Source organism: Octodon degus, unplaced genomic scaffold (assembly GCF_000260255.1).
Source record: "Octodon degus isolate 3935 unplaced genomic scaffold, OctDeg1.0 scaffold00007, whole genome shotgun sequence".
Taxonomy (NCBI): Eukaryota; Metazoa; Chordata; class Mammalia; order Rodentia; family Octodontidae; genus Octodon; species Octodon degus.
Genome location: NW_004524583.1, coordinates 12,698,936 through 12,719,420, shown reverse-complemented (window position 1 = coordinate 12,719,420; position 20,485 = coordinate 12,698,936). Strand labels below are relative to the sequence as shown.

The window sequence follows — 20,485 nt, the reverse complement described above, 5'->3', positions numbered from 1 at the left end:
GCACAAGGGCCTGAGTTCAATCCCCCGTTCTGCCAAAAAAAAAAAAGAAGAAGAAGATTCTGGAAGTTTGTAGAAGTCAGGTTTTCCCATTCACTTATACTAGTTTATAGAAGCTCAATTTATAGATGACTTTTCCCTAGAGACGGCTGGTATATTCATGCAGTCAGATGGCAGTAGGTAGCATACGGCACATCAGATGGCTGGTGACCTCTGCAGGTGTCCGTCTCATCTGTGCAGTGGGGACAACACAGCTTCTCCCAGTGTTGCTCAGATCTGAAACTATGCATCATCATGGTGACTGCATCCCAGTAACATGCATCCTGTCCATCCCAGTGTTCTTTCCTGCTTAGAGCAGCTGTGGGCAGTGCAGGAGGGAAGGTTCAAACCAGGTCCTCTTACCCACCTTCAGGGCCTCTCCTGTAGCTGCAGACACAGCAAGAGGCTTCTGCACTGGCCAGGGTCTCGGGGGTCTACTCCATGCCTCTCTTCTGCCCTGCCTCCAGCTTACTCCACACAAGCTCTGGAGGAGGTGGCCACCCAGCTGTGGCACAGCATAGATCCTTACTGATCTGGGGACACCCTGGGAGAGGTCTACCTGGGGTCTATGCTTGGCAGAAACCCCCTGTATATGCCCTGGACAGGTCCCTTGGGAGTCCCAGCACCACCAGCCTGCCTGCAAGTGGAGACCCCCAGGCCCTGGATTATACTGGCCTCACTTCATCCGCTCCTTGCCAGTGATGCTGCAACATCCCAGGTGAAGAGTTTGCACAAGGCACTCTTCTGCTGTGTAGGACAGTCAGCCTTCAACCACAGCTCAGCAGACAGGTCACCACTGACAGGGATCTCCCCCTTAGCCATTCTCCCCTGCCCTGCACAAAGCACAGAGGAGCCCAGTTCATCCTAAGTAGAGAAAGTTGAGGCCTGGAATCTAGCTCCAGGGCAGAGCACTTGCCTAGAGCCTAAGAGACCCCAGGTTTACATAGGTCTTTTACAGAAAAGACCTATGCTTGAAAGAATGTCAAACGGGGACATCCAACGAAGCAGAAGTCTGAAATGGCTCGGGGACAAGGACCCCTGAAGGACATCTCTCTGTATCTCCACCACTGAGCTGCTCCATTACTCCAAGCAAGCCGAACAAGCTCCTGGAGGCCTAGTGTCCTTGTCTGCAGGTGGGAACAATAATCCTTAGCTCAGCTCAGGGGTATGGAAGCTCTGGAGGCTGCATGTGGGACACTGGCACAGTGGCAGGCACCAGGTAGAGCCTGAGTAAACTGACTACACAATTACTCTTGTTTTCAAAGTTTGGTAAACACTGGGAATCAGCAAGGGGTGGCTTGATCCATACCCAAGGCTCAGAGAGGAAACTGCGCATGTGCTTTTCCTGGTCTCCAAAATCTACCTCAGGGAGGGGCGGCAGGCTCAGCTCTGTGCCCTCTTAGATCTGAATCTGGAAGGAAGCCATGGGCTATAGTGGAAGGAGCCACTCTCATTGCTGAGCCTTGCGACAATGCCTGAGGCTTGGGCGCAGGAACCAACCTCTATGTCAAATTTCTGTCAGTCACATGAGCACAGTAACTTCTGGCCCCCTACTCCTATCCCCAGGGAAGCTCCTGGGTGGGGGCCATCTTCTCTTGGGGTAAGAGCTGTCAGGCAATGACAGCTGGCCCTTTGTCCTGGGCAGTAAGTGGTGAGACTTGTACAAGCCCTGTATCTTCTAGCTCTTCCCTCTCTCTCCTCACTGTAGCCTCCAGAAATCTCTCCACTTGCTGTCAGCCTGGCATGGCCTGGCATCATCCCCTATACCTAGCGGTGAGCATGGACCCTCCTCCCAGGAACTGAGGGGTGTCTTTGGATTACCACATCCTTTTAACTGGCTCTCTCAAGATCAGAGGCAACCAAATACTTGTAGACCATACCAGAGTGGTGGAGGGGCAGTGATGGCATCAGAGCCCTGACCTCCTGAGAGCCTGTGAGGATAGGCACCCTGGGAGGGTAGTTCTCTTACATCTCAGTGGACTGGAGATGCCGAAGAGCCTGATTCCTGAGGAACAAGGTCATCCCTGGTTCCCTCAGAGGCGGTGGCACTGGATCAGCTTCATGATTCCTGCGGGAGCCAGGCTGGTTTGACAGTGGTTTTTCCCATATATGCCAACCAACCCTAGCCCCCAGATGGCCTAATTAAATGTGCCAGGCATGAAAGATGCAGGAGAGCAAGGCTGGCCTGCTGCTTCAGGGTATCTCTGCCACACACACTTGTGTCTCAGACTCCCCAGCACTCGCACCGTCACTTTCTGAGACCCTTTTTGGTACATCCTCTTCTTCGTATGGTCCAGTTCCTTAATGGAACTGTCTAGGGAATTAGTCTTCTTAGTCAAGATATTACAGTAGCAATGATAACCCTGGGTTTTGTGGAACAACAACAATAATAAAACCATTTGGGAGTTGTTTTCACCTTAGCAAAAATGTATGGCACATCTATTATGTACATGGCTTAGTCCCTGTTGCTGGAGGAACAGTAAAACAACCCTATCTCACTTCCATGCTGAGGATGGGCTTGGGTAGGCACATGGCCCTCAGACCCCTGTTTGCCTGATTCTCCCAGGGGGCGTTATTTGCAGGTATGACCCCACCTGGGTCTTCACTAGAGCCACAATTCCCAGCAGCATCAGCAGGGAGCAAATTCCCTGCCGGTTTGTCCTTGGCATCCAAAGACTTTCTGAGTTCAGCCTGCTCCAGCTTTGCCGCCTCAACGCCCACTGAACCATTCCCAGCACGCGGTGCTCTCAGGCCAACTGCTTCCACTTCTGGACCCTGGTGGAAGCAGCTCGTGGCGCCTCTTCCCTGCTCTCTCCAGTCTCTCAAGGATTTATTCAGCTTGGTCCACCTTCCCTGAGCGGTCCCCCCAAAGATCGCCTTGCACTCACGGACTTCTCCTTCTCGAATCTTCACTTCTGATGTGCTGGTGAGGATCCAGTCCACACTGCCCTCTGTCTGGAGAGCAGTTCACAGCCAATTCTCCAGAAGTCTGTGTCCTTTTCTCTGGTCGTTGCATTTTGCACTTTGTGTCTGAGGCTGGGAGACAGCTGTGCCCACCAACGAGCCTTGTTCGTCAGGCAGTCATCGTCTCACCTCTTTGGCCTCCCTTCTTTCTCAGGAAATGGTGACGACACCAGGGTTGACCCTGGGCAATGAGGCGGGAGGAGGGAAGCACCGTGAAAGCTAAGAGCTTGGGCCAGTGAGACACTGAGGGGCAGGATCCGGCTGTCCTGGAACCCGCTGCAGGCAGAGCCGTCTGTCTCCGCACTCCCCGAAAGTCAAGTGCACGGCCACCCTTCTCCCGGGCAGACCCTGCGCGGCTCGGAACCCCAGGCTGTTGCGGAGGATTCCAGGGCAAACTCAGATCCCCCCCCCCCCCCCCGGCCGCTTCTTCCCAAGGCCGCTCCGAACACACCTGGAAGCCCGCGGCAGAGCACGTTCAGAGAGCCGCCCGGAACCGCAGCTCGGTGGCGCGGGCAGAGGCCAAGGATCACACGTCTCCAGCCGGTGACTCCCGGACGCTCGCTCCGGCAGGGGTGGGCGTGGGCCGGCGGGCCGGCCTCGGGCCACGCCGGGCTCGCCAGAGGTCACTGAGCCGCAGGAGCCGAGGCGAGGCGGGTCCTGGCCCTGCGCCCTTCCGCCGCGTGCATCTGGTGTCCCCGGTTCCCGGGCGCCGGCGGAAGGCCGCGCTACTCTCCGGGCGGCGCGCTTCTCAGTGGTGCGCTGCGGTCCGGGCGGCCCAGCGCGGGGCCGGCTCTGCGCGCGGATGAATGGGCGCAGCCGCCGCGGCGCTCAGGGGCTGAAGGGCATTAGGACCGTGCGGAGCTCTGCGCTCCTGTCGCTCTCTCTCTCACCCCCTCCTTTTTCTGCTCTGCAGGACTGAGCAGCCCGGCGCGAGCAAAAACAAACAGCTGGGGTGAAGAGCGCCCCCGGCCCGGCTCGGCCCGGAGAACACGCCGGCCCCCGCCGGGCGCCAGTCCGCGCGCCATGAGGAAGATCCGCGCCAACGCCATCGCCATCCTGACCGTAGCCTGGATCCTAGGCACTTTCTACTACTTATGGCAGGACAACCGAGCCCACGCAGCATCCTCCGGGGGCCGGGGCGCGAAGAGAGCCGGAGGGCGGCCGGAGCAGCTCCGCGAGGACCGCACCATCCCGCTCATTGTGAGTCCTCCTCGCGCGCGGCGGCTGGGGAGCCCAAGGCGCGGGGCCCGGGCCGGGGCTGCCAGCCCGCCGCGCTGGGGCCGGCTTTGTAGACGCCCGAGCATTCCTGTTCGTTGTTATGGCAACCTCCGCCGGCCCGGCGCGGGGGCCTAGGTGCGCGCTGGAGGGAGGATGACAGCGGGTGGGGGCTGGGAGAAAGTGCTGCAAGTTTGGTGGGCCGCGTGCGCGCGCGTCTGGGACCGCCGCAGCTTCCCCGGCCGTGCTGGGGCCGGGGCCCGGGCCGGAGCCCAGGCGGGGGCTGGGGCTGCGGGCGCTCGGCCCAGCTCGGCCCGGCCCGGCCCGGCCCGGCGTAGCGGGAGGCGGTGGGAGCAGCCACAGAGCGCGTAGGTGGCTGTGCGCAGCGGGTCTCCAGCCTCCCGAGGGTAAAGGACGTTGGGTCCGGGCGTGGGAGGAAAGAGTCGCTGAGCACAGCTCCCGGGTTTAAAGACCTCTTCTCAGCCCCGGTCAACTTGGACCTGTTCCTCCTGCCGTACATCCTAGGGCTCTCAGGCCTGGGGAAAAGTCTTGTCCTGTGTGCACCCCTCACCCCCAGCGTTCGGGTCCAGCACGGCCCGTGAGCAGGCAGAGTCCGTGCTGCGCTATGTGATTCCCTGGTGTGAAACCCACTCCACATTTGTCCAGGCGAGCCGGGGACAAAGGCATTGTGGCCTGTCGGGGGCCCTGGGCTGAGCTTGGGGCTCTCGGTGCTCTGGGGACTCGGGAGAGGGCTGCTGAGACCCAACCTCCCTGCAGGGGGCGTTCCTGCCGCCGCCTTGCCTGGGCTCCTAGTGACAGCTCCGTGAGCCAAACCAGGCACCTGTTGAGGCAGCGCGCGTTCCTCCGTCGGGGCAGGCGTGAGCGACACTGGGGATGGCCCTCGGAACAGACTACTGGACCAGTGCAGCCTGGCTGGAAGAGCCAGGAGAGGGACGGAGAGGCAGTGGGGGAGGGTGCATTTTTGACGTGGAAAGATCTGGGCCTTGGGGGGAGGGAGGAACTCTACAGGGACACGAGAGCTGAAGCTTGCATGGGATATAGAATGGCGACTCTGCTTCCAAGGCTGCTTTGAATCCCAGGAACAAGTGGAGGGCTGGTGCGGACTAGTTTTCATATTCCATTATTTCTGACCTGGGGCACCTGGAGACCTGGGGGTATAGCGCAGAGCCAGTTGGTAGCCTGAGCAGGTGGAGCTTCCTTCTGGGCTGTGGCCCTGATTCTAGGACACTGTTCCCAAAGCACTCGTCAGTGTTTGGACAGGAAGAGAAAGGAAAAACTGAGTCCCAGAGTCCTGAGATCCTGGGGAAAGTGCAGATTGGATAGGCCCCTCCTGTGGCGCCCTCTCCTCCCTGCTCTCAGAAGGTGACCCTGGGCCTGGCAGGGTAGGTGGAGGCTGGCTGGCAGAGGCTCTGTGTGGCTCTGTGGCTAAGTGATAGGAGGTGGCCCTGAGCAGGAAGGGTAGAGGCTGAGGGAAGGTGAGGAGGAGAAGAGAAAGGGACGCTGTTGTCCCCTGACTTTGCTGGGGCCTCTCCATCCTGCTTCTTGCAGATGAGCCACTCAGGGTGTGTGTGTGTGTGTGTGTGTGTGTGTGTGTGTGTTGGTGCCCCTCTGTGGTGAGCACTGCTGGGGTGATGCAGCCCTCATTCAGAGGGATGGGAATTGGAGATTGTGGCAGGATGTGCCAGAGAACATCCTCTTGCCCCTGCAGATGAGCAAGGGGCTAAAAGTCAAATGTGAAGGAGAATCTGGGAGTGCCTGAGAGCTGGGAAGTGAAGGTGTGGGAGGAAAGGAAGGTGGAAGACGGGAGTCCCCAGGGGTGGAGTGGCAAGGGCCAACTGGAGCCTCCGAAGCACACAGCCAGCTTCTACTTCACGCTTTTGCCGAGGCTGTCTGCCTTGGTGTTGGTCCTGATCCCATACTACCCCTGACACTGCCTCGCATTCTATTCGCATCTCTGTTTGATTTGCTTCCCTCTAATTCTCAACTATGTATACAGGGACTATGTGGGAAGCTCTTTGCTTTCCCACCTTGCTGTACATAGCAGGACTTAATAAGTGCTTCTTTCTTTTTTTTTTATTTTATGTATTTAGTGCAGGGTCTACAGGGTCTCACTACACAGATGGCGCTCACAGTGATTCTCCTGTTTTCAGCCTCCCGTGCGCTGGGATTACAGGCCTGTGCCTCAATGCCCTGTCTCAGTGCGCCTGGGGGGCGGGGCCGGCCCAGGCACTGGGGATCAAACCCTGACCCCTGCATCTGTCTAAGAAGGTGCTTTAGTCAGCTAAGCTATCTGGCCAGCCCAGTAAGTGCTTCTTTTATAAAAGAGTGCAGGAGGATTCTTGCCAATTTCTGAGTGTAGTCAATGGGCTGTGCTTCAGATCCCCTTGGCCATTATTTGTAGCTCTGCCTAAGTAGGGAGGTAAAGAATGTGGGTGAGTTGCGGCCAGGAGTCCCACCCTGTGTTCAGCCTGAGAGGGACAGGTGCAGCTGAGCATTTGTGGCCTTCTCTCTGACAGTGGTGGGCACCCCGCGCAACCCTTCCCTTCCCAAAGCCTTTCTCTGGTTGGTTGGACCCAGACGCTCTGTGTGGATTTTCAGATGCTTGGGGAATGCGGTGGCCAGCCCTACTGTCAGAGGCTGAGCGAATTCAGACAAACGTCATCATCACTCACTCCCCTGGGAAATCAGAGAGCTGAACTGGGGAGGGGAGCGACTGCCTGCCTGCCTGCGAGCCGGGCCTGGAGGCTCTGCCATCGCCTGTTGGGTTAATATTCAAAGCCAGCCACGTGGCTTCTGGACCTTGAGACACTTGTTTAGGACTGTGGGGTGTCGGCATGGCAACCAAATGGCCCAATTTCTCAGGGAGGTCCTGAGTTTTACTATCTGTGCTGCTGACAGCCCATGTATCACAAATTTTGATGTGAAAAATTTGGTTAAAGAATCTGTGAAACTAAAGGGAGAGGCTGATTCCACCCCTACTGGCCGCTTACCACGTAGTGAGGCTTAGGGCTTTTCCATGCTGTTTCTTGTGGGCTGGCCAGTGCATCTGGGGTCAGCCCCTTGGAGCTGCACTGATGTCCACTGGCACAGGACAGCCACCTGTGCAGGAGGTAGAGCAGGTGTGGCTGGTGGCCGCGCCTCCTGCAGGGGAGGACATTTGAGTCTGTTTTGATCTGGGACTTAGGTGTTCCATATGCCAGTTCTTTAACAGGCATGGGTGGGAAGCCAAGGTGTTACAAGGAATTCCACTTTGCGTTATTAAAAAAGAATCTCCTTTCTGGGTATTGTCAGCATAGATTTACTAATTTGCAAAAACGGTTTTCTATTTAAAACCATGAAGGATTTAGGCAGGAGTTTCCTCAACTGGAATTTCTTTTCCTGAAAGTGAGGTACTGCTAAATGACCATGGATGAACTATCTACCATCTCTGGACCTTGGTTGATCTCTGTTACATTTCAGTTGAGTGATTGACAAAGATAACTGATGCTTTGTCCATCCAATGATAGTTTCCTCTGTAGAATGTGTAAATGACTCTCCCAAATGGTGGTCTGAGGTTTCTCAATTGAGGGACAAGTACCTGCCAGAAGGTCTTGAGGTGACCCTTGTGGCCTTCCCTGGGTCCGTATTTACCTTACGGGGACACTGAGGATGGCTTTTTGGCCCTGTTTTCCGAGAGCAGAAGAAGAGCGTAAGATGCAATAAGTTCTGGGTGAGTTCATATTTTATTTATAACGTGCACATTTTGGAGCCGTAGGAATATGATTTGCCTAAATCACAGACAATGATTTTGTATTTAATTTGTCTAGGTGGCGTGCACATGAGAAAGGGTGGTGAAGGAGAAGCACAAACACCCACAATTTCCTTTGTCAGAATGTTCAGACTTAAAGGGCCCAATTTTCTGCAGTGGGGTGATTCTGGGACTATTTTGAGACCTGCTTCTAGGATGTAAGGACAGCCTACAGGAGTGAGGTTGGTGGGGACCCAAACAGCCTGGTTTATCTGTGCTGGGAGGCCCGAGGCCCAGGGGCATAGAGCTACTTTGAAGGTGCTGCTCCTTCCCCTGCTGGGCCCTCTACTTCTGCCCCAACAGTCCTTCCCCCTGCCTCCTGAGGGCAGGTGGGGAAGCCTGGCTCCCTGGTGAGGTGACTTGTCTGTCAGCTTGGCAAGCAGAGGAAGCCCTCCGGTCTACAAATGCCATTTCAGGCAGGAGTGCAGGAGCAGCTCAGGCAAGGCCAGGCTGCGTTGCTCAGGGGACTGTGTTGCTATAATGGAGAAAATCACCCTGAGGTCAGAGGGGAGCCCAAGCCCGAGCAGTTCATTACAGTTACAAGATTGGAGATGTATACCGTTCCTGCTCTTAGAGAAGACCAGAGGCTCCTTCTCCATGAACAGCAGGGCAAAGGCACACGGAGGTTAAATAGACACAATGCCCAAGTCCTGGGAGGAAGCAGGGAGCCGAGCCTGCAAGCTGTGATTATACTCTGGCGCTTCATCAGACAAGCGCGGTCTATGCAGGGCCTCCTTTGCAAAGGGGCTCCAGGGGCCTTGTCACTTCCTCTGAATGCCTGTGGTCTTCGATCACCATTTCTGTCCAGCCTTTGTTATAACCGTCTACTCTGTACTGTGTTTGTGGTGGCTTCACTTGTTGATGCTGTGTAAGCATTTCACAAGTTTTGCCTCTGAATCCCTTCAGTGACCTAATGAGAGCACTGCACTGTTGGGTAAACTGAGGCTACCGATGGCCTGACAACAAGGGGGAGTGTCTGAGTCTAGGTGCCCCTCACCCTGAAACCTAGCTCTTACCTTCCCCTCCTGGGACATCTTCAGGGCAAGATCGCAATCTGCAAGACCGTTGGTCTCTCATCTCCCCCAGGCCGCCTCTGGGATTCAACCAACCAGGGATTAGAAATGATGGGAAGAAACTTGCATCTATCGCGAATGTTTGCAGACTTTCTTATTCCTATTCCCTAAAGGATACAACAGAATGACCATTTACACTGCATTGGGTATTATATATAATCTAGACATGAGTTAGATTATATGGGGGATCTGTGTGCTTCTAGGCAGATACTTTGCCATTTTATGTAATGGACCTGAATTTTAGTGGATCTTGGTGTCCTGAGTGTGGGTCCTAGACCCAGTTTCCTTCGGAGTCCAAGGAACAGCCATATCAGTGTGTCTTTCCTGAAGTCCCTAGACTGGCACTCCATAAACAATTGTTGTGGAAGATGGACAGGGAGGGGGTAGCTCAAGTAATTTCCAGCATATGTAAGGCTCTGGGTTCCATCCCTGGTACTAGAAAAGAACATATATATGGCTGATTCGAATTCCTCTGTGAGGTTCCAAGGAAAAGACCTGGGCCAATGGGTAAAAGGCCCTGGGAGAGAGATTTCTGTTCAGCAGAAGGAAAATTTCCCTTCGGGATGAGCCAACATTGGAGCAAGTCAAAGGTCATCAGTGTGTCTCTCGGCAGCAGCAGGTCAGGGAGAAAAAGAAGATTTGCTGTCCTGAAATAGGGGCCAGTTAGTGTGCAGCAGGAGACCTGGCCCAGCACCCTGAGGCCCGGAGCAGGGTGAGGCCAGTAAGCCTGTACCTACTCAGGGCCCCTCACCCCTGCCTTTGGTGCACCAGGCAGGCAGGGAGGGAGAGAAGGGACCAGGGCCGTCCAGGGCCGTGAGAGGCAGAGCTGTATAGCAGGAAGCACTGCTGCTCAGCATTTTGCTTGTTTCTCAGACTGGTGCATCAGAAGTGTCTTTGCCTGGTAGCATCCCGCCATCTTCTACCTCACTTCCTGTGTTTCCCTGACCCAACCCTGGTAGAGTTGGCAAGGTGCCTGTCCTGTCGCCCCAGGCCCTGACCCTTCTTCCTTCCCAGGGTGGCACTGGTGGCAGCGTCTCTAGCTGTATGCCTATGCAGGGCTGCAGCCCAGGCCTGCCTGTCTCCCTGCTCCCTGGATTTCAGCTGCAGCCTTGGTGGGTATCTAGGAGAGGCATCGTGACCACCCAGGGATGGTCGTGAGCATTTCAGACCAGGTAGGAGCCAGCTTGGGGATGCTGTGGGGAGGTGGAGAGCCCTGCCTGTGGGCAAGACAGTGCCCACTCAGGCGTGGCTGGGGGAAGCAGGGAGCTGAGTCTGCCCTAGAACAGCCTCTCCACTTTTCTTGGCCTGTGAGGAAAAGCTTCGCGTTGAGCTTCAGGGCAGTGGCCCTCTCCTACAGTTTCCTGAGTGAGATGATCAGGGAACACAGTGTCTGGAGCTCACAGAGGAGTGACACTTGTCGGCTTCTCAGACCTGTGAGCCCTGCCGTCACAGGACGACCCAGGCTTTGGATGGAAACAGGCACTGTCTATATCGGGAAGGTGGGTGCCAGTGGCGGAGTGAGTGAATGCCACTTGAGCAGTCCCTTTTAAAGTTTAAATTTTATTTATTTAGTGTGTGTGTGGCCAGCTCACCTACCAGGGGGCGGGGCTGGCTGGCATGTGGTGCTGGGGGATTGAACCGAGGTCCCTGTGCTTTGCTTAGCTTGTTCTAAGTAGGTGCTTTAGACCACTGAGCCATCTCACCAGCCTTTTGTTTTCTGGGCCTTGGTTTCCTGTCTGTCAAGTGAGGATTAAACTACAGACCCAGGCAGGAGGATTGCTGTGAGTTCAAGACTAGCCTGGGCTGCAAAGTGAGCTCAAGGCCAGCCTAGACTACATAAGGAGACCCTGTCCCAAGGAAAAAAACAAAAAACAAAAAACAAACCCTACAGACCCCAGTTCACAGTATGTTTTTTGAGGTAATACTAGGGATTGAATCCAGGGCCTTCACATTGAACTATGTCCTTGGTCCTTCTAAAATTTTTTGTTTTGAGATAGAGTCTTGTTTGCTAAGTGGTTCAGGTTGCTTAGGCTGGCCTTGAACTTGAGATCCTCCTGCCTCAGCCTCCCTGAGTACTAGGATTACAGGTGTGTACCGGTGCCTCACTTTTCTTTTTTTAAATAGTTAAGAGACTTTATTCTAATAGCTATAATTACAGTGCTTGTTGAAATGAAAACTGAAAACAAGTATACAAAACAGTTGATTACTAATCATGTATTGAAAGCAGTAAGAGGTTCTACAACACCAAATAAACCAGTTCTGAAGTTTTCCAAGGTAAATTTAGCAGCTCCAGCTTCTTCAGTGTTTATCAAAATACAAAAGAAAAAAGTAGAAGTCGTCTTTTCTAATGGCAAATTGGACCCTTGCAGGCTGAGGGAGGAAGCTACTTTACACGTGGAGGTGGGGGTGCTCCGGGACTGTGGTCTGGAGTGGACTAACTGGCCCAGCTTGCACGCACTCCTGCTGGTGAGACCCAGACTTTGACCAACGCAAGTCCGGAATGGGCACTAGGGACAGCCTGCCACTCTAGCTGTACAATGACCAAGAGGGAGGGTGGGCCCTGAGGGGGAGGGTGGGCCCCGAGGGGGAAGGTGGGCCCCGAGGGGGAGGGTGGGCCCTGAGGGGGAAGGTGGGCCCTGAGGGGGAGGGTGGGCCCCGTGCCCCTCATAACCCTCCCTGCTACCTCAAGGTGACCACGTGAGCATGAGTACAAAAAAGGATCCTTTATTTTCATTTATTTATTTGTTTTTGGTGGCACCAGAGATCGAACTCAGGACCTTGCCCTTGCCAGGCAAGTACTTATTCCACTGAGCTATCTCCCTGGCCCTCATGCCTCCCTTCTTTCAGACTATCTTTGACTTTGTTGAATTTGCCCTGAAAAGGTGAGGTGGCCCTTAGCCAGGGCTCTGGGTCTCATGTTCTTGACCTGAGGAGAGTAAGGCCAGATGGTGAGGTAAAGAGCCCCACCATTGTTCATAAGTGCTTACATCTTTACATTCTCTTCTCATCCAGAAGTGAGGCACCCACGTGCATACCCAGGGATGCACACAGACCCAAAGGAAGATGCAAAGGCCCTGTGCAGGGCACAGACGGCAGCAGACAGGCATGAAGCTACCGTGAGGCCAGGCCTGGAAATTAACACAGTTTAGAGAAGCAGCTGAAGTAGCTCACTAGTTGGTCCTCTCCTGGAAACCTTCAGCTTTTCCTTGGTTACAAACACAGCAGCTCAGACAGCAGAAGGAGGGAATCACAAGGAGCTCTTGATACCTCAAGAAATGATAGCCAAGGCCTAGACCAGGAGGGGCAGGTCAGATGCACTGGACCCTCTCACACACATGCCAGTTGGAGTGCTGAAGGTGTCATTTGTGTACATCTTTGAAGTTATTTCCTGAGCACCTCGTATGAGCCAGGATTGTCACAGGCACTGGAGGTAGCGAAATGAGTACTGAGGACCTGGAACGAGCTCACATCCTAGAGGAGGGAGAAAGGAAATAGATAAGCATCATTTATTAGGAGTGACAAATATCAGGAAAATAAACAGCAGAACAAGAGGACAGAAACATGGAGAAAGGCTGCCCAGAAAAGGCCTCTCTGGTAAGCTGGCCTTGAGCCAGGGGCTGAATGGAAACTGTGCAGGCGTCAAGGGAGAAAGAGTTCCAGACGATCAAGGCCCAGCCGCTGTCCCTGAAGGGTGTGTGCCTAGTGTCCTTGGACGGGGCAGCTTGAACAAGCAGAAAAGCAGCTGGAAGCTGAGGCCACATCGTGAGGGCTGGTGGTGAAGACAGCCTCGAAACACGTCCTTGAATCATCAGGAAGTGATAAATCACACTCCGTGCACAGGCCCGGTGAGGCAGGCCCTGTGTCATCCATTTCAGAAAATTTTCCAGTATGATGATCAAATTTACTTGTAAGAATTGGCTCTCAATGTTCTATTGCTTGGAATATTTTATAAATAAGGCACTTGTGTGTTATGTGTGTGGGGTGGATGGTAGATGGATGCTATGGTGTGTGTGTGTGTGTGTGTGTGTGTGTGTGTGTGTGTGTGAGACATGTGGTAAGTGTGATGTGTAGAGTGTGTGATATGTGCATGGTGAGGTAATATTTTGTGGTATGTGTGCATGTGTGTGTATGTGTGTGGTGTGTATATGTAGTATAGTGTGAGACATGATGGGACAGAGAAAGGATGCTGCTGCAGAGGTTTAAAACAGAAGCTGGGGACTGGTGAGATAGCTCAGCAGACTGAAGTGCCTACTTAGGCAAGTGCAGGGACTGAGGTTCAATCCCAGGCACCACTTGCCACACCAGCCCCGTCCCCAGGGTGGGCTGAGCCAGCCAGAGTCCAGGCCTAGTGGCACACAGTGCTGAGGATGCTGAAAGCAGGAGGATCACCAGGAGTCTGAGCTGCATAGTGAGACCCTGCAATGACCAAATACATTAAAAAACAAAACAAAAAAACCAGAAGCTGAAGCCAGTCATGGTGGAGTCTACCTGTTACCCCAGCACTCAGGAGGCTGAGGCAAGAGGATCTTTATGAGTTCTAGACCAGCCTGGGCTAGAAAGTAAGCTCAAAGCCAGCCTGAACTGCATGGCTAGACCCTGTCTCAAAGAGGCAAAAAAAAAAAAAAAAAAGGATGGAAGCTGAGGGGCCCTTGTCTGGGCCAGGATGGGCTGGGCAGCTCTGTCTGGAGAGGCCTGCACAGGAAGGACAGCTCCCCAAGGCACTGATTGCATCACCTTCGTTTCTCGGTTGGGTGTGCAGCGTTCTCCTCAGGTGCAGCTCAGATTCTGGAACTGGGTTTTGGGTGATGCAGGACTCGAGGTTGTTTCCATTCTGAGAAGCAGAGTCCCTGATGGTGGGCAGCTTCTGAGGTACAGGCAGGCTGCAGGGTGGCTAAGGCCAGCCAGTCCCAGGGATCTCTGCAGCAGTGGGTGCAGGGGCTGCTCTACACCTTGAGGTTCTGTGGCTTCCCATGTGCCAAGTCACTGGTTCGATGTGTGTCTCTGGCAAGCTGTGGGTGCTCTATGATTATGGGTCAGGGCCCAGACTGCTGCCAGGCATGCCTTTCCTGAGCTCTGTGTCCAGACTCCCACCCCTTCATCTTCTCACAGTGCTGGGTAGGGTGCCATCATTTGAAGGGGTTTGGTTGGGTACCACAGCAGGAGGGGACACCAGGCACTTTCCACAGGTGCTGCATCATGGTCACTTCCAGGAGGGGGTGCTTCTGTGGCTTCCAGTCTGGTCTTGATTCTGCTAGGAAGCTGTTTTTTCCTCCTTGTGTAATCTCACAGGAGCTGAAGCCCAAGCTGGTGGTGTGGTTCAGGAGTTTTTCCAGGGATGGGGTTGGGCCCTGTCTGAGGCTCAAGCATGGTGGCTTCAAGGAGTCAAGTGGTCAGGACTGATCATAGCCCTGAATGGTTTACCTACCTAAGAGGACGGATGATAAGGGAGTCCCTGGACAGGGCCAAGACACTGCAGGGACCATGGCAGACCATGTGGGGTCTTTGGGAACAGGAAGCTCAAAGGGATTTGCCCAGAGAAATCAGTGGCTAATGTGGTAACGTTCAAGTACAGTCCTGGTGTCAGCTGTAGGGGCATGGAAATGGCCAGGCCCTTCCCAGGATACCAACAAGAAATGACACATCTCAGGATGCAGCCCAAGATTGCCAGCCCTGGTGTAGATGGCAGAGAACACAGCTTGGCCTAAACAGCCCTGTAGACAAGCAGGGTTCCCAAAGGCCCCATGAGATAGCCTGGAGCTGGGGCTCATAGTGGGGGATGCTGAATGCCAGTGCCAGCCAAGCAGAGGGTCCTAGAAGGGGCTGCAAAGGGTAAAACCGGGCTGAGGCCACAGGCCTGAGTGGGAGTGTTTGGAAGACCTGCCCTGGGGGTTTCCCAGAAGCCCCTCAAAGAGTAACCAGGCTTCCTGGAAGGCTGGTTGGTACCCAAGAGCAGGGTGAAGCCTCCTCCCCAGGCAGAGCTGTGATAGTCGCCAGGTGCTCAGGGCTGTGGGGCATTTACAGTGTGGGTGGTGCAACCAAAGAACAGAATCTTTAATTTCATTTAATTTTCTTTGATTTACACTTTAAAGCAGATACTCATTTCAACTGTTGGCAAACTTTCAGGAGTGTTTAGAAGAAATTCAGCTTGTCACATCTACAATCTCTAACCCTTCTAATGTTTTAAATTTGAGACAATGTCTCTAGCACTAGAGTTGCCCAGACTGTCCTCAAACTTGCAGTCCTCCTGCCTGGGCCTCACTAGTAGCTGGGATGAGAGGTGTGCACCACCATGTCTGGCTCACATGTAAGTTTTACGAAATCTTAGAACAGATAAAGTAATTCTTATGAAAATGTAGTATCTAAATTGAAATGCACTGTAAAATACATACTAGACTTCAGAGGTAGCATCAAAAAAAGAAAAAAATACTTCATTAGATTGAGTAGAAATGTTGTATTATACCACTGATGCGCTCCCTCAGCCCCTGTTTAGGATTAAAATTAATGTCTCCTGTTCTGTTTTGCTTGCTGCACGTGGCTACTGGAGCATTCACATTGCCTGTGTGGCTGGCACTGTTTTCACTGGGAAGTGCTGGTGCCCCCTCTGGTCTGTGAGTCCCTGCTAAGGTGCCAGGAGAGTGTCCGAGGAAGGTTATGGAGGCAGAGAAGAGTGTGCCCGAGCGTCCCAGCTTACCTTCACTTTGGGAGGAGACCTGCTGAGCCGTTGGTTGGTAATTCCCTGTCATCAGTGGGCCCAGGACACCTCCCGGCAGATGCTGAAGTCCTCACCCCATCAGGAATATCAAGGTCAATATTTCCTTCAGCATCTTCTCTCTTAGAAACTCCTTCTCAGTTCCCGCTGTGAGGAGAATGGGTTTCGGAGGAGGGGTAAGAGCAGTGGAGGCAGGAAGCCTTTTACTCCCCTGCAAAGGAGAGGGATTAGTTCCAGTCTGTTGCTTTTGGTGTTTCCTCTTTGTCCTGTTAAAGCCAGAATGACAAATAGGCCTCAGCTCTAATGGCAGCTCACAACCAGTGAAAGTAGTAAGCTGGGGCACCAGGGTAAGAAGGGTTCCGAAACTGCATCTGGGCAGAGCGGGGAAGAGGCTGTGATTGATTAGCTATGTCTGCACAGGGCCTGGAAAGGCGCCGTAGAACACGTGCCTTGCAGCTCCACAGGCGTTAGATGAAGCTGTCTTTCTGGAGTGATCTGTCTCTACATTGGAGACTGGGTATGTTTTCAGATCCTTCAAAGAAATGGGGATGAGGCTTGTCTGGAGTCAGAACAGGGGCAGAGGAAACAATAGTCGTCTCCTGGACCAGATGGACCAGATCCTGACTAAGATGTGCACAGTTTTATGAAGCCCTTCTGTTTAGAAAATCTCATCTTCCCTGCTGTTATTTAGTGGAGGAGAGCATGGCTGTCGCCGGGACCCGCCTACTGGGATCAGGGAGGCAGAGCCATAAGCCCAAGCAAGGCAGGGACATGAACCATCTGGGGAACCAGGGGTGGGCTGGCACTTGGTCTTTTTCTCTTCTTTTCCATACCTTAAAAGTAGATGCTATAGATTTAAGAACATTTCTGGCTTCTTGGTGTCAAATTTCTGCTTATGGCTTTGTTTGGGATGCTGCTTGGGGACAGTGATTTCAGCACAGACATTGTAACCAGTGTGTGTATGTGTGGGGGGTCTGTGTTCCAGTTCTGCCACTTAATAAATTATTTAAATATTCTGTGCCTCAGTATTCTCATCTGTAGAATTGTTGTTTTTGTTTTGTTTTGTTTTGTTTTGTATTTTAGGGAACAGTCTGCAGGGTGTTCAGGGTCTCACTACTAGATTGGACTCATAGTGATCTGCCTGTTTACAGCCTCCCAAGAGCTGGGATTACAGGTATGTGCCACCACCCCCAGTCTCTCATCTGTTGAATGCGGACGCTAGCAGGCCCCATTACTACAGCAGTAAAAATGGAATGAATTTAATCACTTAAGTTCAGAATTGTGCTTGGTACAGTTGTGCTACTTGCCAAGCATTAGCATCAAGTTGTTAGCAATAACAAGTTGTTCTAGTTTGTTCACTCATGTATTAGCTATCTAACTACATAATAAATCACTCTAAGCCTTACTGGCTTAAACCAATATTCATTTATTTTCTCTTGTCATTTCTGTGGGTCAGGAAAGGAGGAGTGGCCTGGCTGAGGGGCTGGGGGTTTCTTCCTGAGGGCCCAGTCCCATGTCACCTGGGGCGTAGTCCCCTGAAAGATTGAAGGTGTCTATCTCAGGTGGCTGGGAAGGTGGTGCTGGCTGTGGGCAGGAGCTGCTGCTGGGTGGGTGGGAGCAGGTGCTGAGCGGGCCTTGCGCCAGGCGCCTCCTTGGAGGCTGCTAACTGTGACAACAGGCTGGCTGGTCACAGGCAGGAGGGGCATCCGGTGGGCCTGAGCAGGGCGTGGTGTGGGCTCCTGACTCCAGAGTGCGTGGCAAGTTCGTCCTAGAACAGGGAGGACGAGGCCAAGAAACAGGACTGGCAGTGGGGGACAAGACTGTAACCTCACCTGAGGCCGCTGTCCAGCTCCAAGCCACACAGACTCCAAGGAAGTCCTGCCTGGTGCAGTGCGCTCGGGCACAGAGAGGCCTCCCTGCCTGTGTCCTGAAGTAACGGTGACATGCATGCCTGCTGTTGATTGCTTCCTATTGTTTACAGTTTCTATCTGTGTCAAGATACACAGAGCATAGTTGGGCTGGCAATTGAGACTGGGCATGGTGACCCATGCCTGTAATCCCAGCACTTGGGAGGCTGAAAACAGGAGGCTCACTAGGAGTCCGATCTACGTAGTAAGACCCTGTACTAAATACAAAAAAAACAAAAACAAAACAAAACAAAAAAAAAACCCACAGCATAAATTTTGCTCTTTTAATCATTTAGAAGTATAAAATTTCATTTTTTGAGGATGTTTGTTCATGTTGTGGAGTGATCACCAGCCAGACCAAATGCCACCCCTTTCCCCATCTTGGTTTTTGCTTTTTTTAAAAATTTTATTTATTTATTTAATTGTGTGTGTGTGTGTGTGGCCAGCTCAGCCCACCAGGGGGCGGGGCTGGCTGGCATGTGGTGCTGGGGGATTGAACCGCGGTCCCTGTGCTTTGCTAAGCTTGTTCTAAGTAGGTGCTTTAGACCACTGAGCCATCTCACCAGCCCATGCTTTTGTTTTTTGAGACAGTCTTGCTATGGAGCTGGCCGGCCTTGGACTTACTATGTAGCCCAGACTGCTTGCTTGCTTGCTTGCTTGCTTTTTTTTTTTGGCGGAACGGGGGCTTGAACTCAGGCCCTAGCGCTTGCCAGGGAAGCACTTATTCCACTGAGCCATCTCCCCGGCCCCACTGGTTTCTAACTCACAGTGATCCTCCTGCCTTAGCCTTGGGAGTGCTGGGATCACAGGCACGTGCCGGCAGGCAGAATTCCCTTCCTTTTGAATGGCAGCGGGGGTACTCTCTTGTGTTTCTGCTGCCCTTTGTTTATTCGTCCAGGCGCCACACCCTCCCCGGTTCCTTTTGCCTTCTGGCTGCTGTGGATGATGTTGTTAGGAATGTGGGTGTTCAACTGTCTGTGCACAATCCTGTTTTCAGTTCCTTGGGGGACATACCCAGAAATGGAATTGCTGGATCTTGTGGTAATTATACTTTTAATTTTTTTCTGAACTGTTGTACTGTTTTCTTTTTCTTTTTTCTTTCTTTATTTTTTGTCGCTTGGAGACAGGCTCTTGCTATGCAGTTCAGGCTGGCCTTGAGCTCACTTTGTAGCCCAGGCTGCTCTTGAACTCGCAATGATTCTCCTGCCTCAGCCTCCCCAATGCTGGGGTTATAAACATGCACCACCATGCCCAGCTTCATGCCACACTGTTTTCTTATTTTTGCTGTTTTACCAGATATGGGAGCTGGGCACCCTATGCAGTGCCTGCTCCCTATGAGCTTTGATGGCTCAGAGACTCCTGGAGATACAATAACCTGCCCAGGGGTCCCTGGCTGAGGCAGGGGAAAGAGTGGGGTTCAAACCTGAATGCCTCTTAGCCTCCATCTCTGTGAAGGGCAGGCTCTGTGCCATATGGGACAAATGTCCCTTGTTTCCTTTGGAGCACAGCTGGGGACATGGCCTTTAGAGGAGTCCGGTGCCCTGCAAAGACTGTCCCAGACAGTGCAATTCCTGTGATTCCAGGGCAGGCAGGTCACAGCTGCAGCAGCTGAGTTGAGGAGGAAAGCAATATCTCGGGCTGCTTGCTGCTAATACAACTCCAGGGTCTTTGCTGGAGATCAGGGGGCAGCAGCCAGCTCTTCCTCAGCTTTTCCTCAGCTGTCCCTTGTACCCCCAGTGGGCAGGTCAGCATTTGCACTTGATACCCACCGTACCTAGCGGATGGTGAGCACTCAGGACTCCCTCCGGGCTTATTGTGTGTCAAACTAGAGCTCAGAGCTGAAGATGTCCAGGACAGAGAGCTGAGCTAGGGCTCACCTGGGTCCCCACCTTATAGATGGGGGAACAGGCTCAGAGAGGCCAGCTTATTGGCAGTGGTGTTGGGAAATAAAGCTAGCAGCTGGGCTTCTAACCACATAGGCCTAAAGCGAGGGCACAACCTATTTTGGCTCCAACCTCTGCAACCTGGTGCTTGGGGCCCCATTCAAAGCCTCTGCCTGGAGGGGGACAGAGGAAAAAGGGAGCAAGCCAACATGGGGGCCAATTCTTTGCATTTCTGCTCTGCTATCCCTGCTTGTGGGGTTTCTTAAGCCTGGGGGGGGTGTTGATGGAGTCCCTTCCCATTGTCCCAGTTGGCAGGACCTGAGCTCATGTGACCCGGGAGCTGTGCCTGCACAGACACACTGATGGCACTCTCATTTCATCCTGAGACACAGTCATGTGACATCTCAGAGACCTGATAGTTTGTAAGTCTGGTCCTGGGAGCCAGCACTGTACCTACATCACTTCCAACGCTGACCTCGGCCTCAGCATGGGTGCAGGGTAGAAGCTGAGCTGTCCCCAGGGTCCATCTAAACCCCAGGTGACCAGGATGGTCATTAAAGAAGCAATTTTCATTTTGAAACTGCTTCCTGCTAGTAAGTACTTATATACACACAGCACTTCAGAGCCCAGGCATTAAAATTATTAATTTTCCTAAGTTTCACAGTGGGATTTTTCTCAAAGGACCTAAGAGAGACACACATTACTGAAGATTATTTTTGTTCTGGGTGAGCTTTTCCCATACATGGAGGTGACCTGGTTGCATGAGGCGGTCTCATGTCCTGCAGGGGCTGGAAGCCAGGAGCCCTGGTGGTCCTCCAGGGGCCGCTCCATATGTACCTCCCTTGCATACTGTCTACTGGGCACAGTGTTGTATGGAGCCCGCTGGCACC

General features: G+C 53.2%; 1 protein-coding gene across 1 annotated transcript in view; it reads left to right on the top strand.

Annotated features, from left to right (window-relative positions):
* Window positions 1-3,687: 3,687 nt before the first annotated feature.
* The window catches only part of Galnt16 (polypeptide N-acetylgalactosaminyltransferase 16), a 78,332-nt gene continuing 61,534 nt past the window's right edge, over window positions 3,688-20,485 (top strand). Inside the window, exon 1 of the mRNA XM_004624758.2 lies at window positions 3,688-4,200. Coding sequence (XP_004624815.1) covers window positions 4,024-4,200 — 177 coding nt within the window. The 5' untranslated portion in view covers window positions 3,688-4,023. The remainder of the gene's footprint in view (window positions 4,201-20,485) is intronic.